The sequence below is a fragment of the Uloborus diversus genome, unplaced genomic scaffold (assembly GCF_026930045.1).
Source record: "Uloborus diversus isolate 005 unplaced genomic scaffold, Udiv.v.3.1 scaffold_723, whole genome shotgun sequence".
NCBI classification, from domain to species: domain Eukaryota; kingdom Metazoa; phylum Arthropoda; class Arachnida; order Araneae; family Uloboridae; genus Uloborus; species Uloborus diversus.
In genome coordinates, this window is record NW_026558927.1 from 60,204 (window position 1) to 76,289 (window position 16,086).

The 16,086-nt window shown below is 32.4% G+C and overlaps 1 protein-coding gene across 1 annotated transcript in view; it reads right to left on the reverse strand.

Annotated features, from left to right (window-relative positions):
- The window catches only part of LOC129233788 (cholinephosphotransferase 1-like), a 59,566-nt gene that overhangs the window by 31,679 nt on the left and 11,801 nt on the right, over positions 1 to 16,086 (reverse strand). Inside the window, exons 3-4 of the mRNA XM_054867765.1 lie at positions 11,573 to 11,714; positions 3,141 to 3,225 (exon numbers count right to left, since the gene is read on the reverse strand). Coding sequence (XP_054723740.1) covers positions 3,141 to 3,225; positions 11,573 to 11,714 — 227 coding nt within the window. The remainder of the gene's footprint in view (positions 1 to 3,140; positions 3,226 to 11,572; positions 11,715 to 16,086) is intronic.

Consider the following 16,086-nt stretch of genomic DNA (forward strand, 5'->3'; position numbering starts at 1 on the left):
CGAGATTTGTGATGTGTTGGTTAGCAGAAAATAATTCACATGAAAGCCTTTTAACTAGATTAGTTTCCTCTGTACACATATTGAGAAAATCAGACGTGACAGGACTTGATCGAGATAATTTGAGTTATTTATTGACCAGTTAAAGAAAAAAGTTAAATACATTTATTTAAAATCTTTGAAGTATTTTTTTAATGCCGTTAAGAGTTAAGAAATACTATTAAAGTTCAAAATTCATTTTTTATGTTCATTGTCTGCGGTGAAGAACAAATAAGAAAGAAGTTTAAATTGTGAAAGTATTTAAATTAAGTATTTTTAAAAAAAAATTCTCAGAAAATTTAAAAAAACCCAAAAGTGGGCTAAATAATGGGTTTTTTTAAATGGGTTTTTTCAAAAAACCCATTGGGTCCAATTCGGCCAACCCTGCTTGTAGTACTGATTTTCAATCCACTGAAGAAGTTTCTGGCAGGACAGAGATTCACATATGACGAAGAAGCCAAGAACGAGGTCCCACGGTGCATGGTTCCACAGGCAGCCGGAAGAGTTCTGCCACAGGGGGAGCTCTAACTCAGTCCCACGATGGGACCAATGTCTGAACCGGTGAGGTGACTATGTGGAGAAATAGTGTAAGTGACATACTGTTTGACCATGGATTGTATGTAATTTGGCAATCTGCCAAGTAAACATGATTCCACCTGAATGGATCTAGCAGGGAAGAAGGGAAAATAACGATGGGATTTTGGTGCAGAGGTTTTATAATGTCACTGGTGCCTTATTCATTTATTGCATTCTCTAAAATAAAATAAGGGGAAACAAAAATAGTTTCCATGGAAACACCAAAAAGAAAATAAAATATTTTCATTTCATTCAGGAACCTAAAAGCAAAATGGTAAGCTCAAAACTTTGTTGTAAATAAATAAATCAATTAGTTTTTGCCGTGAGAATATAGATCGAATATACTTTAGATTTAAAAAATGTTGCTGTGAGCAAATTTTCATTTTTACAAAACTAAGGCTAAATAATAGAGGGGCAAAAGTGCACATCTGAAACAAATCAATTAACAGCATCCCTATAAACTAATAGATGTGTCCATTTCCACCTATAACCGGACATTAGCCTTCCCATGTAATCGATGGTCAAACAGCAGTTTACTACGTATATTTGTAAATACCTGTAGGTATCTTTTTCTGGCAAATAAAAAATAGGCGCAAAGACTTTTTGATTTGCCCTCGTACATAATCCATTATATTTTTATCATTAATTTACATTTTAACGAAATTAAACTGTTTGTTAATGTTAAAACTGGGTGGCCTCACAGCCTACTGTGCCCATCTCTGTCTTCATGACCTAGGGCTCTCTGTTACAAGGCATATGTTCTGGAAAGGTAATCAGCCAAATGCGGAACCCAACTGTTTAGTTTCCAAGCATTCTAGGTACTCATTTTATCAATCTACTGAAAGGATGAAAGGCTGAGTTTATTAACACTAATAAGATAAGTTTTAGAACTTGTATTATTTTTAAAGTTAAACATACAATTAAAATGTTGAATTAAGTATATTTTTCTCACATGCTAGAAAAGGGTTATTAAAAAACTGGTGAACCCCGAGCATGTTGGCTAATGTTGCGTAACATGGTAATATTTTAGGACTATTATATCAACTTAACACATGAGGCTTTTTTTTAAAAAAATAGATGCTTTAGGAAAATTAGAATAATTCTCAAACTCCTACAAATCTCTCTCTCTCTCTCTCTTTTATTTTCTTTAGTTCTGTGCTCGATTTTTTTTTTGGGGGGGGGGGGGTGTTAGTAATATAGGAGAGTGTGTTCCCCAATGAGACATTGTAAATTTAAAAATAAATACAATTCTGACAGCTACTGCCACCTAGGAAGAGTAAACATAACCAAAATGCTTCCTACAATTCCTAGTTCCATGCTGTTCTACGCTTTTGTTTTGTAGAAAAAAAATTAGTTACTGTTTGGACACACTGAAAGTTATTTGGATAATTTCTTGCATCTATCATAATCTTGAAAAACTTTAACAATTAAGATAAGTGTTGTAGTTTATGTTGCTACTGACACTTTAATCTTCTATTATTCAGCTACATTATTTTTAACTCATGGTTTATTTTAATGATATAAAGCAAAAATCTTTACTTTGTTGTTTGGGCCACAATGAGACGTCTCATTGTGGCACAAGCAGCAGTAAGCAAGTGTAGAATACTTATCTACTTCTTGCTTTAGTTTACAAAAAAGAAATTTAACAATAAAAAATAGGCTTGATTTAAAAATATTTATATTTTAACTAATTATTACAAGTAAACTTTTTATTTTACTACACAGCTTTGTAGAAACAAAACTAGAAACCAGTTAGGTGTTGATAAGGTTGCCAAACATGGTACTTATTTCAAAGCACTTTATAATTAACATGTTTAAAATAATTATATAAGTTAATTATCAATTAATATTTGGCACTTATTGTTTTATTCTTTTCCTGTTTTTTTTTAAATCCAAATGATTTTTTTTCCTTTTGCTTACTGTAATTAAAATTGTTTTGTATGTAAGAAAAAAAAGTTTTAAGCATTTAAAGTATGCTTTAAGCAAAAATAATATGTTTCTTTGAAACCCTGGGCCTGAGTCAGGGGATAGTCTTTTATTACTCTGGTTGTAAATAAAAAAATAAAATATTTTAATTTTCTTTTCTCTGAACCGAATTAAGTTTCTTTAGTAAACTAGCTAAAGGTACTTATTTTACAAACTTTAGGTAAAAATAGTGATTATTCAGCTGTCCCATTGTGGCCCTACTTAATGTCTTATAACTATTTTTTCTGACATTAAATGAGCTAAATTTGATGCAATATACTATAATTTGATACCTTTAATATAATGAAGTGTGTTTCTGTGCTTTAGAACTCATCAATATACGAAAAATGAAAAATGTGTGTTTTTTGTCTCATTGTGGCACACCCTCCCTTATTTGGAGGTCTAATGATTCACAATTTACAGCTGATTATGCACCTGTAACTTAAAACCATGATAATACTGGTCCTTTAAAAAGTTAAGACCGCAAACCATAATATGTCAAGAAATCAATGAAGTTGTGCAATAAAAAAAGACAGGTGTATATTCAAAGTTAGCATACTCACCCTAGTTGCCCAAATGGGTGGTCCAAACAAAGCTGATATCAAGTGAATTAACATAACTGTATACTGAGCTTCTGTTACATCAAACCTTTAATTAATAATCAAAATAATTATTGAAACTAAAAGTAAACAAGCAAGTTTAAACAATTTTAACATGGTAATAGTAATATAGTACAGGGTTCATACTCAATTTCAGAAATAAAATGAAGGAGTTTTGGAGGAGTTTTGAAGGAGTAAAATGAGATTCTGAAGGAGTACTAATGGGCTGTCCTTAAATGATGTCACACTTTTTTTTCAACATGTTTGACCCTCTTCCCCTTTGTCATAAAGTATCACACTTTATCTTCCTACTCCTCTTGTCACGTCATATTTTTATAAACATATTGTTATAATAACTAGATGTTACTTTTTGTCACCTTCTCTCTTCCCCTTGTCACAATTTCACGAACCCGTCTCCCCCTCAAGTCATGACATCACTTGTGGAAGACTCAATATCATAACTGCGATTTGCTAAACAATTGTTTTTTTAACACAATCACTTATAGTACATCTGCTTATATATTTTTAAATATTTAAATAATAATTAGACAAACTGACTGTTTGTAGCTGAGAATGGAGTGGATGGAAAAACAATAATCATAATACTTGAAAAAATAGCCAAGCACCATTTAAGCATGGTTTACTTCATTTATGAAATGTCTTAGTCAACTAATAATATTTTCACCTTCAACTTTTATAACTTTGATGCTCTATTTGTCAATCACATCTTTATGAAAAAAATAAAATAAATATATGAAATTACTTCGTTAAAATCGCCTTTATATCTTCATCCTTGTAATGAAGTTAAGTTGTCAATCGAAGTATTTCAAGTTACTGTCATAGAGGAAAACTATGTAGTCTTTAACTAAGAAAGAAGGAGTTTTGAAGGAGTTCAAACCAAAATGAAGGAGTTTGAAGGGCCCTTCAAAAAAATTTCCTAAACGAAGGAGTGTTGGAGGAGTTTTGAAGGAGCATACGAACCCTGTAGTAATATGTTATTTTATGCTCAATACTAAAAGTAATTGAAAATGAAAGCTCGAACTGAAGCAAAGGAAATAAATATCGTCATTATGTATAATTCAATTTTTCACCATACAATTTTCAATGTTTGAGATTCAAACATTTTTAACACAAGTTTCAAGTTTGTAAAAATATTAATTCGCAATGGAGCTGCCATATGATAGATGATTATGTAGAAATTTACTTCAAATGTGTTGTAATAGGTATTAGCTCCCAAGGAAACTAGATTTGCCATCTGCTGCAGGTTGGTGCACACATCTGTTCCCCCAGAGGCAGTGCAAGTTAGCAAAAGAATTTTAATTGAAGTTCATGGGATGAAAATACATTCCTTCAAAGGAATATTTCCCTTTTTTTCATTTTCGCAAAAAAATATTTCATACTGTAGTGCATATGTAACTCTAAAACATCAAAATATTAGGATGTCCACTTTCACCCGTGACTCAGTGGAAGTATTTGGTCATTCCCTAATTTAGTTGGCACGTGAATGTTGATATTCACCGGCTAATGTCTGCACTTACAGATTTCAGACTTTCATAGTGACATATATATATATATATATATATATATATATATATATATATATATATATATATATATATATATATATATATATATATATATAAAATATAAGTCTAATATTTTGATATAAAAAGGTTGTTTAAATGTGAACAAAAAATATATTTATTTATGATTGCAGAGATGTTTTTATTTAAGGAAATTAATTTACTGAAGAAATGTGGACAAAATATTTTGTCCAGGATGGTTTTATCTGCTAGTTTTTTTACTCAGATAGCGACGTTTTTACAGATTAATGTAAGATAAAATAAGAAAAATACAGTAGCCCTTGATTATATTGCTCATTTGGATATATCGCTCTCTTTTTCTCTCTCCCGAAATACTTAAAAAAAAAAAAAAACTTGCTTTTAAGTTTGAAACCATTTATGAAAACAGATTGGTACTACACTCAGAAAAGGTCTCTTTCTTCTTTACTTTGACAATGAACAAAACGAAAATAATTCAATTCTTTTGAATTCGCTGGAAATGCAGCAGCAATTTCTGTCATTCAAATGCTCATATGGCAGAATATTTCAGTTTAAAATGGTTCATAAACTACTCGACACTTTCTTGTGCATTGATACTAAAGCCACAATAGCCGCGTTCACAACACACTTTCCGACCCGGTAAATCCCCGCTCCGGCTCCACAAACAACCGATTTAAAAATTCTCCGTTTCCATGTAAAAACAGGCTTCCCATTGCGCCACAGAAAGCGGTTTTTACCCAGCATCCTTAGCGGCTAGTAGACAAACTTGTTTCGCGTAATGCATTCTGGGTAAAATTCCGCTTTCCTCCCAGAGCGAGCAGGAGGAGAAAAAATCCACGTATATACCACGCAAATAACCGGAATGCGGTGGAAAGCAGGTTTTTTTCGGGGTCGAAAGTGTCCATGGAAACGGTCCTAATGAGTGAGAGATAGCAGGCATGTGTTATACTAGTCCAAGTAGAAAAAGCCTTTTAGTACAGAAAAGATTTGTGCTTGGATGCGCAAATCGGGATTTGCATCAAAGAAAGGAAGAATGATCTGGATAGGTAAAAGGGTTTGTTGGAAACAATCTGATTGCTTTTAGTTTTCACATTGTTGCGGAGAATCTCTAATCTAATAATATCTCCCCAATATTTCCCTTAATACTTGCAGAGTGAGTTCTGAAATAGCACTAACAAACTATTTCTAACTTGCATGACGTTTATTAAACAATAAAGTAAATAGTTAAAACATTCTGTATATGATAAAAATATACTAAGAACATAATCATTATATATATATATATATATATATATCTCCATGTGCTATTTAAGCACGAAATAACACAATGCAAACTGCATGACTATCAACTAAAATACTTCGACGAAGAAACGCATTAGGAAATAAGCTATTTCCAGCTCGTCATTTTCAAAAAAGGCAAGCGGCACGAACAAGCAAGTTCGAATTTTCTAGCGACCGCCTAAAACGATGAGAGATAATCAAAGAGAAAGAACATAAGCCGCGAGCAGTTTAAATATCCCCCGGGTCATTAGCATATCCGAGTCACGTGAACGAAAACTCCTCCTGCTATCATTAAGCACACGTGCCATCAGATTCCTTCTATAGTCTATTTAGCGAGAGCTGATAGTGGACGTAAACAAAGCAACGCGACAATTGGCGTTACCGCTGTCTGCTTGGCGCTGGAATGATTGAAAACAGCGCCAATCAGATAAGCGAAATGTCCGCGCTTTCAATGCGAACAGCATTGCCAATCGGGCGAGTAAGTCATGAAAGTAGTAACCCTCTTTGTTTACTTCCTCTATCAGCTCTCGCTGAATTGAGTATAGAAGCTTCCATGTGGCGTCATCCACTGCGGAGTTCCCGCCAAAGGTGGACGAAAGTGAAACCAAACATTCGGTCGATTCGACCGATGTGAATGAGTGTTGATAAGCGTCTTTTACCCCAGTCATGCAGAATGATTGGCAATACATTGTAAGTAACGAAAAATACATTCTTGCGAGGTGATGAGATAGGATTATTTACCGTTGTTATTAACAGGCATTTATGCCTAACACACATCCTTTCCAGGACCGGAGAAGTTCCTGCATACTTTCTACATCAATTCGAATGGATTAGAAAGTCTATTGGGAATAAGAGGGTATTGGAATGCTCATTCTTATCTTGTGGTAGCTAAAAAGATAATCTTCATTCAAAGGTTTGATGTTTGTATTTTAGTCTGGTTTAAATTTTAACTTGTGTGATAGTACATTTGAGGCAGTGAGAAGCAAAGGGATGTAAGTGGTTGTAAAACGGTTGATGTGACAGCTCTCTCTCAAAACATTTGAACGTTACATTTGATGCTTGGGTACGAAGATCATTCTCCGAAAAATATCAGAAACCATGTCCGACACTGTTGAATTTTGTTTAATAATTTCGTCCAACTGATTACGTGTTTTATTCAGAGTGAAGATGGGTAGAAAGAGTATGTGGAAACCCTTTCTCACGCCAGCACGAAAGAGGGTTTTACCACGTGACACGCACCCACCGCAGAGTACCGTAGCATGTGTTTCTACGAGGGAGAGCTGTTGTTTTAAAACAAAATGGTCACTAAGTGTTCTGCATTTGGATGTAAGGAAAAATCGGTCCAAGGGAGGACTAATAGCATTCCACTAGTAAGATTTTACTTCAATAATATCTCAGTTATTTATAAATCATTGGTTTTATAGCTAAAAATGGAGTTAGAAAGCCATTTATCGCTTTTTTTTGGCGATAAACATTTTATATTACCGAAATTAACAACTTGAACTGAGCATTTGCGTTGTCATCTTCTTTACTAATAATAAAGCAGTAAGTCTCTCTGTCCGGAGGATGTCTGGAGGATGTCTGTAGGATGTCTGTAGGATGTCCGTAGGATGTCTGTGACGCGCATAGCGCTTAAACCGTTCGGCCGATTTTCATGAAATTTGGCACAAAGTTAGTATGTAGCATGGGGGTGTGCACCTCGAAGCGATTTTTCGAAAATTCGATGTGGTTCTTTTTTTATTCCAATTTTAAGAAAAAAAGTATCATAAATTACGAAATTATCGTAACGTGGAACCGTAACATGGGCACAAGCCAATTGGCGAGATACGAAATTATCATAACGTGGAACCGTAATGTCGGTACAAGCCAACTGGCGAGAAAATTCACTATACATTATTTGTAAATATACAGGCGAACCAAAAGACCTTTTGATTTTTCTATTGCGGACGAAGCCGTGCGGGTGCCACTAGTTTATCTCATAAAATACTTAATATAGATGCTCGTATATTTACAGATACCTGTGACCTCATTAAGTTTTTTTCCCATAAAGCTAATTGAGGCAGTGAGAAGCAAAGGGATGCAAGTGGCAAAATTAAAAATTTGGAGATAACCAGCACATATGGTAGGTAAACCTCTCCTTGGTCTTGTGGAAAGAAATATTACTAGTTGTCCTGGTAGGGGCTACTGTAGAGCATGTTTAGAAAAAAATTTCAATGAAAGTCTACCTAGGATGTTATCTTTAAGGGGTCACAGTACCTTTCAAACATTTTTTTTTTAAATTTAAGTAAATTTTATACTTCTTTGAAACCATAACATGCATAATTATTTCTTAATCAATAATTTTTTTTCAAAATTTAAAAAAATTGCCTACTTTTTTTAAAAATTCAAAAAATTGAAAAAATTTTAATTTTTTGAAATTTTTAAGGCTTTTTTATTTTTGCACTAATTAAAAAATTTCTTTTTGCTAAACGATCCCTATAATCATCTCTAAAAATATGTGCATTCATTTGCTTATGAGTTTATTAGAAAATTTTTTGTGATTAATTATGTAAAAAATCAAAGTTTTAAAAAAAAAAAATTGGTTTATAAAGGTTTAACATGCTCTAAACATTTGAGTAATTTTTAAAATGCTTATCCGATGCACAGTTTTGTCAAATATGTTATCCCAATTGCAAAAAGTATAACTTTAAAGCTGTATCTTTAATAGAAAAAAATCCTTAGGGATTCTAATGACACGAAAACACAAAAATACCATCATCGAGAAAAAGCAGTTTAAAGTTTTTCTTTTGCATAAGAACACATAGCGAGGATGGCCTAAAACCACTCATAACTTTTTAAATATTTGAACTAAAGCAATGAAACTTTTTCCCTGCATTCAGAATAGTTTTTTGTTTTGAAATAAGCAATAAAATTTTTTTTTGATAATTTCATCATTTTTGAGGTACTGTAATCCCTTAAGCGCGTTTTACTCAAAAACATCGAAACCATTTGAAAATCATGTCAAAAAGAACAAATACTAATTTTCTTGTATGTTGGATGGATAACTATTTTTGATTATTTCGGTTATATCGCCCTTTCGGATATATTGGGCGTTTTCTTTGTCCCCCCAAAAGAGCAATATAACGAGGGCCAACTTTCGAAGAAAAAAAAATTTCACAAGAGGTATATAGGTAATTCACCAGCGACATATTTCACACCAAAATTATTAAATTATGCCTTTAAATAACATGAATACTAAATTTAAACTGAAATAGAGATTTTTCTGAGATGTAAGCAAATTGATAGTAGCAAGAAAAATACAAAATACTGCCAAGGGAAATTCAAATAATGAGTGAATTTGCTAAAAATTTCGAACATTCCCACGTCCCTACTGAAAAGTAACTACAAAAACTTAATTACTAAAACTCGGAAAAAAAAATTCAATATTTTATTAAAATAAAATATAAAATAAGTAGGAATAGGGTAGCCAATAATAAAATAACTTCAAACTTTCAAAATAACTGAAATATTTTCAAGATGCGAAAGGATTGAAATCTGCTGCAATTTTTGGCAAAGCACATGCTTCATTGAACATGCAATGTGGAAAGCTTCAAAAATTTTTTTTTTACTAAACGAGGTATTAATTGGAAAAATTCTTTTAACTAATACTCTTTAACAAGCCAATTCCTTCAGTACACTCTTTTTTTTTTTTTTTTTTTTTTTTTTGAAAAAAAAATCTGAAGTAGTTGGATTTTTCAAAAAACAAATTTGAATTTTTGCAGCACACAAATAAATACGGGGAAAATGGAGTACTTAGCAGCTTCCCTTTTCTGGTGTAAACTATACACAATGCTTAGGGGAAAATGGTGCAGAAAGGCCCTTAAATGTAGCTTTATTGCAAGTTAGATCAGAAAACTTATTTTGGCATGCTCTAGCATAATTGTCATAGGACTAATATCAATGAGCAGAAAATTGGTTTCAGTTCGTATTTTTACGCACTATATGGATTTGTACTTTCCCCAGACATTGGTGGATGATTAAAAATGGATGCCATCTATTGAGAAGAAAGTGAAACTTTCTGATGATTGATTGAAAAACTGCTAAAACAGAAGAAAATTGCAAAAGATGGGAAATCGGGAGATGGAAGCAAAAAACGGGAGTCTCCCGTTAAAATCAGTCGAGTTGGCAAGTATGCAATGGGTTACAGTACTTGGTATCTTTACTAATAATAAAGCTGAAAGTCTCTCTGTCTGGATGTTTGGAGGATGTTTGGATCTCTGTGACATGCATAGCGCCTAGACCATTCGGCCGATTTTCATTTAATTTGGCAGAAAGTTAGTTTGTAGCAGGGGGTGTGCACCTCGAAGCGATGTTTCAAAAATTCGATGTGGTTCTTTTCTATTCCAATTTTAAGAACAAAATTATCAGAAGATGGACGAGTAAATTACGAAATTATCATAACGTGGAACCGTAACATGGGTACAAGCCAATTGGCGAGAAAATTCACCATACATTATTTGTAAAGATACAGGCAAACCAAAAGACCTTTTAATTTTTCTATTACGGGCAAAGCCGTGCGGGTACCACTAGTGCATACCTGCCAACCTCCGAGGAAAAAAATCCGGAAGATTTTTTTACTTTTATCCACAAGATTTTAAAGCAAAATAAAATCAAACAGGACACCTACCCTCTTTACATTTAACAATATATTAGTTATGAATTTCATATCAATTGAAATTACTTTCGTTTAGTAAATATTACTTGTATTGCTTTCTTTAAAAGTTTGGAAATAACATTTGTTACTCATCTTAAAAAAAGAACGAAGCAAAAACAGCTCGAATTGAGAGAATGAGAAGATAATTGGCGCCGAAATTGTGCCCCTAGTTGCCCGCCGCGACGCTTGCTTTGATTGGATCCCGATGAAGTCATGCGCTGTATCACTCAGTGACGTCATAATCTTGCCCCGCTTCTTCTCGTGCCATTCTCTTACGGCAACCTTTCCTTGGCTACTTGGCCTAAAACGCGGTGCCGCGTTCCACAAAAGTATCGTTAGCGCCAAAATTGGCGAGATAATTATTTTTCCTACAAAACGTGAAAAATCCGGAAGATTTTGCTCATAACCGGAAAAACGGAAAAGGACATAAAAATCCGTAAAACTTCCAGGAAATCCGGAAGGGTTGGCAGGTGTGCTAGTGTATAATATAGTGACAATGAAGTTTGCCTTAAAGGGAGCAGGGTAGAGGGTCCTCCCAAAATATCTGGAGGCAGGGATGGATTTAGAAGTGTGGAGGCCCCGGGGCAACGAAGGAGTGGAGGCCCCAAATCAGGGTTCGAAAAGATCATCATATTTTCGAAAATATCCGATACTTTGATATATATATCAGAATATTTTGATATAAATGTATATCCGATGTTTTCGACTCGTGAAAGTTAGGATATATTTTGTAAAAATTTTATCGTGGAGGCCCCGGGGCAGTAGCCCCGCCTGCCCTCCCTTAAATACGGCCCTGTCAGGAAGGAACACTACCATTTGATCTCAGATAGATCAAGTGGTTATTTTCAAACAATCCTCACCTTCCAAAGCGGAGAGTCCCCGAAACATACGTCTGCCAGTGTGCAACGTAGAAAAGCGTCATGGCGGTGAAGCACTGGAAGAACATCCAATACGGGAAGGTACCCAGCTGCACTGCGATGCACACGCCAAGGGAAACGAACACTACACAAAAGAAGGGGGGAAAACATTTTCAGATGACACTAGATGGACAAAAAGTTGGGAAATAAGCAAGAAAATCAAATTTTACAAAAGAAAATATGAAGATGACAGCAGTTGTTTCCATAGGGTATACTCCATTTATGCCGTATACTCTCAAACATTTTTTTAGAAATGTAGTTTATAATATCCTCAAGCTTCAAAAATTTTCATAGTTTGACATATGAGGCAGTGAGAAGCAAAGGGATGTAAGTGGACATTTTCAAGTTTTGAGTAAAACTAGTTTAAAGATAACATCCTAGGTAGGCTTTCATTGATTTTTTTTTCTAAATCATGCTATACAGCAGCAACTACCAGGGCTACTAGTACCATCTCTTGCCCTAAGACTGAGGAGAGGTTCACCTACCATGTGTAGGTACTGGTTATCTCCAAATTTTTAATTTTGCCACGTGCATCCCTTTGCTTCCGGGGTTGTAGTTTTGGTCGGACAAAACTGATTTCATCCAAGCCACTGGCTAAAACCGGCCAAAACTGGATTTAACCACCATAGAACTGGCCAAAACTTAATTACATGAAAATAGACTTATAATTTGTATGTATGTGTGTTATGCCACTAATAAATCGGTTAGTTGGAAGCTTTTTAATTAAGCACAGTAATTTTAGTTAATTAAATATATTAGTGAAGTAATTTACATTATTATAACAATAGTAGTGAAGAAATTTCAACTTTCTTCAAAATTAATAACTGAAATTGCTCACAACTAAAGCAAAAGACAAGGAATACAAAACAGCCTGTAACATAAATATAATAACTTTTCAGTAGTGTTGCTTTTTAATTTGCAATAGTGTGTCCCCCTGTACCTTTAGTTTTGTTTTTAAAAAAATGCCTACATATGTTTCTAAAAGAAGGTTTTTTTTTTCTCTCATTTATTCTTCAAAATTACTTGAAATACTTTCAAATACTTTGTACATTTGTGCGTGAGAATTAAAATTATCTATTCAACTAACAATGTTTCACTCTATTTTTTTTATTTAATGTTACTGCATATTTTTCATGTAAACCTTATCTTCTAAACACGAAGTAATTTCTACAAACTGTAATACATACCATTAGATAAATAATGAAAGATGATTGATTATGGTTTGTTTTGCATTTCTTGTTAATAAATTATTATTTGGTTTCATAAAGAAATCGACGTAGTTTCCTACATAATGTCATATGTTTTTTAAAATAAAGTTAAAATATACTAATTTATAATAATTACTATTTGTTTTGAAGATTGAGAAGTTTTAAATCTATATAATGAAATATTTTTAAAAATTTTTATTTTTTAATGAGATTGAAATATTTAACGTTGTTTCGGTTTCACTAAGAACATTAGTTAGAAAATTAAGTGAATATTTTATCAAAATTTGCAGAAAAGTTTTGAACCCAAATATTTAAGTAGATTAATGGTATTTTATTTATTTATTTTTTTTACTAAAATTGAAAATAACAAATAATAGTACTTTGTCTGTGCAGCATTTTTCGCACGAGCTAATCTTTCTAATTTTCTATGCACAAAGTCGACATACAGATATCTTACAGTGGCATAAAGTTAAGTTTTTTTTTTTTATTCTTACATTCCTTTTTTGACATTTCTCCCCCCCCCCTTTTTTTTAACTTCACTGAATCTTGCACCTACATAAATTTATTTACAGCTAGAACAAGTTTGTTTATACTTGGTATCAGGGTTGGTAAGGTTTTGGACACTACGGTAAAAACCACGGTAAAAACCCTGGTTTTTACCGTCCCCTTGTACCCAAACTGTCCAAACTGTAGTTTTGGACACAGTACCCTTGTGTCCAAAACTATGTTTTTAGGAAAATTGTATTTTGTGAAAAAACATTAAAAACAGAATAAAATATTAAAGTAATGCTTTAGATTGAACATTTATTCAATAAGAACATTCAACTTATTTGTGCAGCTGATTTTAATCTAGTTACATAGAAGTTGAATTCTTGATTACAATTTCAATTTGTACGCATGAGTCTGTTATTTTTTATTTATTTTTTTTTTTGATAATAGTAACCAAATTTCCCTATGTTTATGCATGTGTGCAAATGAAAGCAGGATTTGCAAGGTTTTAACCATCCTGTTCAAAACCCTTGTGTCCGAAAGTGTCCAAAACTATTTTTTGAGAAACTATATTTTGTGAGAAAATATCAAAAACAGAACAAAATGTGTCAAAACTATTTTTTGGACTATTTAATACATTTATTCAATGTGGATATTCAAGTACAAATATATAACTTATTTATGCAGCTGATTTTAATCTAGTTATGTAGAAATTAAATTCTTCAATAAAAATTTCCATTTGTATGCAGGAGTTTTTTTCTTCATCTACCAAATTTTTCGACATTTATGCATATGTGCAAAAGAAAGTGTTCAAAATATAGTTCAATAAATGACTTAAGTGCAATAAATTACAAATTTTTGTAGTTACAGAATGTATTATATTAAAAATATGAACTAAAAAAAGAATAGCACAAGAGTTTTATAATTAAGTGTTTAATCATCAATTTCTTGTTCTATGATTAAAAAAGTAATTTTTATGAAAACATTACATAAAAATTATTTGCAAAAACCATTAAAAAAATTAAGCTTTTTTTCTCACCTCAATATTTATTGCACATTTAATAGCATTCCTTTGAGTTATAAATGGAACTGAAATTAGTTGTCTTGGTAGTGTTGTGTATTTCTTTTCATAACTATACCAACTGTTACATAAGGAAGTTTTTACGCACTAGTTACTGGCATTTCTTTAAGTAAAATATTTTTTAAATGAACATTTGGAGAAAAATATTATCGAATACTCATTAATTAAACTTCATTAATATCTATATTTATGTAGTACGAATATTGCATTAAAACAAATTGATTATATTACACTTTAGTTTTGGACAGTTTAAGACAGTTTCGGACGGTAAAAACCACCTGTCCTGTCCTAAACCAGTTTTGGACAGTCCAAAACCCAACCCTGCTTGGTATGTGTTCTCTAAGTTCTACTTCTTCCAAACGTAATTAAAAATTCCTTCTTCTGATTTTTTTTTTTTTTTTTTTTTTTTTTTGTACCGTCCTGAACAAAATTCAAGCATTTATAGCTGCTCCGTCCAAAATATTGTGGAAGATATATAATACACTGGCCAGAGGTGTAAGGGAATTTCTGGGAGTATTTCCTTCCCATTTGATTGAGAGCATCTAGTTCTTGCAGCATTTTTAGAATTTCGTCTTGCCTGAGCACTCTTTTACGAGACAATAATATGCTTTTACAAAAACAAAAAGTCACATAAATAAAACAAACTATTTGATCAAAAATGAATTTAAAAAAAAATCATCTAGCAGAACCTATTCATCTATTCCTAGTATTTTTTCACTGTTCTCTTTCCTTTAGAAAGTATAATTGCAGCATTATGAATCAAGTGACAGGCAGGTGTGATGTTAAGCAGACATCCATTTATATATATTTTTTTCATTGCTTACTTGGCAAAAACAAATATAGCTTACAGAACAAAACCTTCCAATTGGGGCTCAAAAAAAAAAAAAAAAATCTCTTTAAATCTACATAGTATCACACAGTACAATGATTAAGGAAAAGTCAAGGAATGATTAAGATATTAGTAAAAATATGGAAGAGCAGTTAACAAAAAAAAGTTTGCTTGGGGTCAAAATGACCCTTTCCGTAATTCTAGTGTTAAATGTAGTAAAAAAGGCAGTGGTTTTCAACTCTTTCACTACGGAAGACCACTTGGTACCCTTCCGAGTCCTAAAGTGGATCACTTACGATGGAAATAATATTTTCACAACATTTATATTAGGTAAAATAATTAGTTGATTTTCAATGTTTTGTATTTTAAAAACATGCATGAATTACACTTCATTATTTAATCTAAAACTCAGATATTTCCAACAATTCATTTACATTACCAAAATTATTATGATTATATTGATTTTGCTACAACAGTTCAAAAATCTTAGGTATACATTCTTGACACTGTATTCTCTTTTCCCATAAAATCATTTGCTTGAGTTCACAAGATTAAAGATGTATGTAAAAGCTTTGATGTTACAAAACATTGATGTTTTTTTGATATTGATGTATAGATACCATTAATGTTTTAATTTTGAGCATCAATGGTGCACCACTATCAGGGTTGGGTTTTTTTGCCGGCAAAAATGCCTTTTGCCGGGACAATGGAAAAAACCATGGCAAAAATGGAAAAAACAGCAAAAACCTAATTGCAAATAAAGTAGCATTATAGTGTTAATCAAGAAATAGTGACAATATAATATAAATAATGCACTTTAATATTTTAGTTCTGTCTCTCCATATTACTT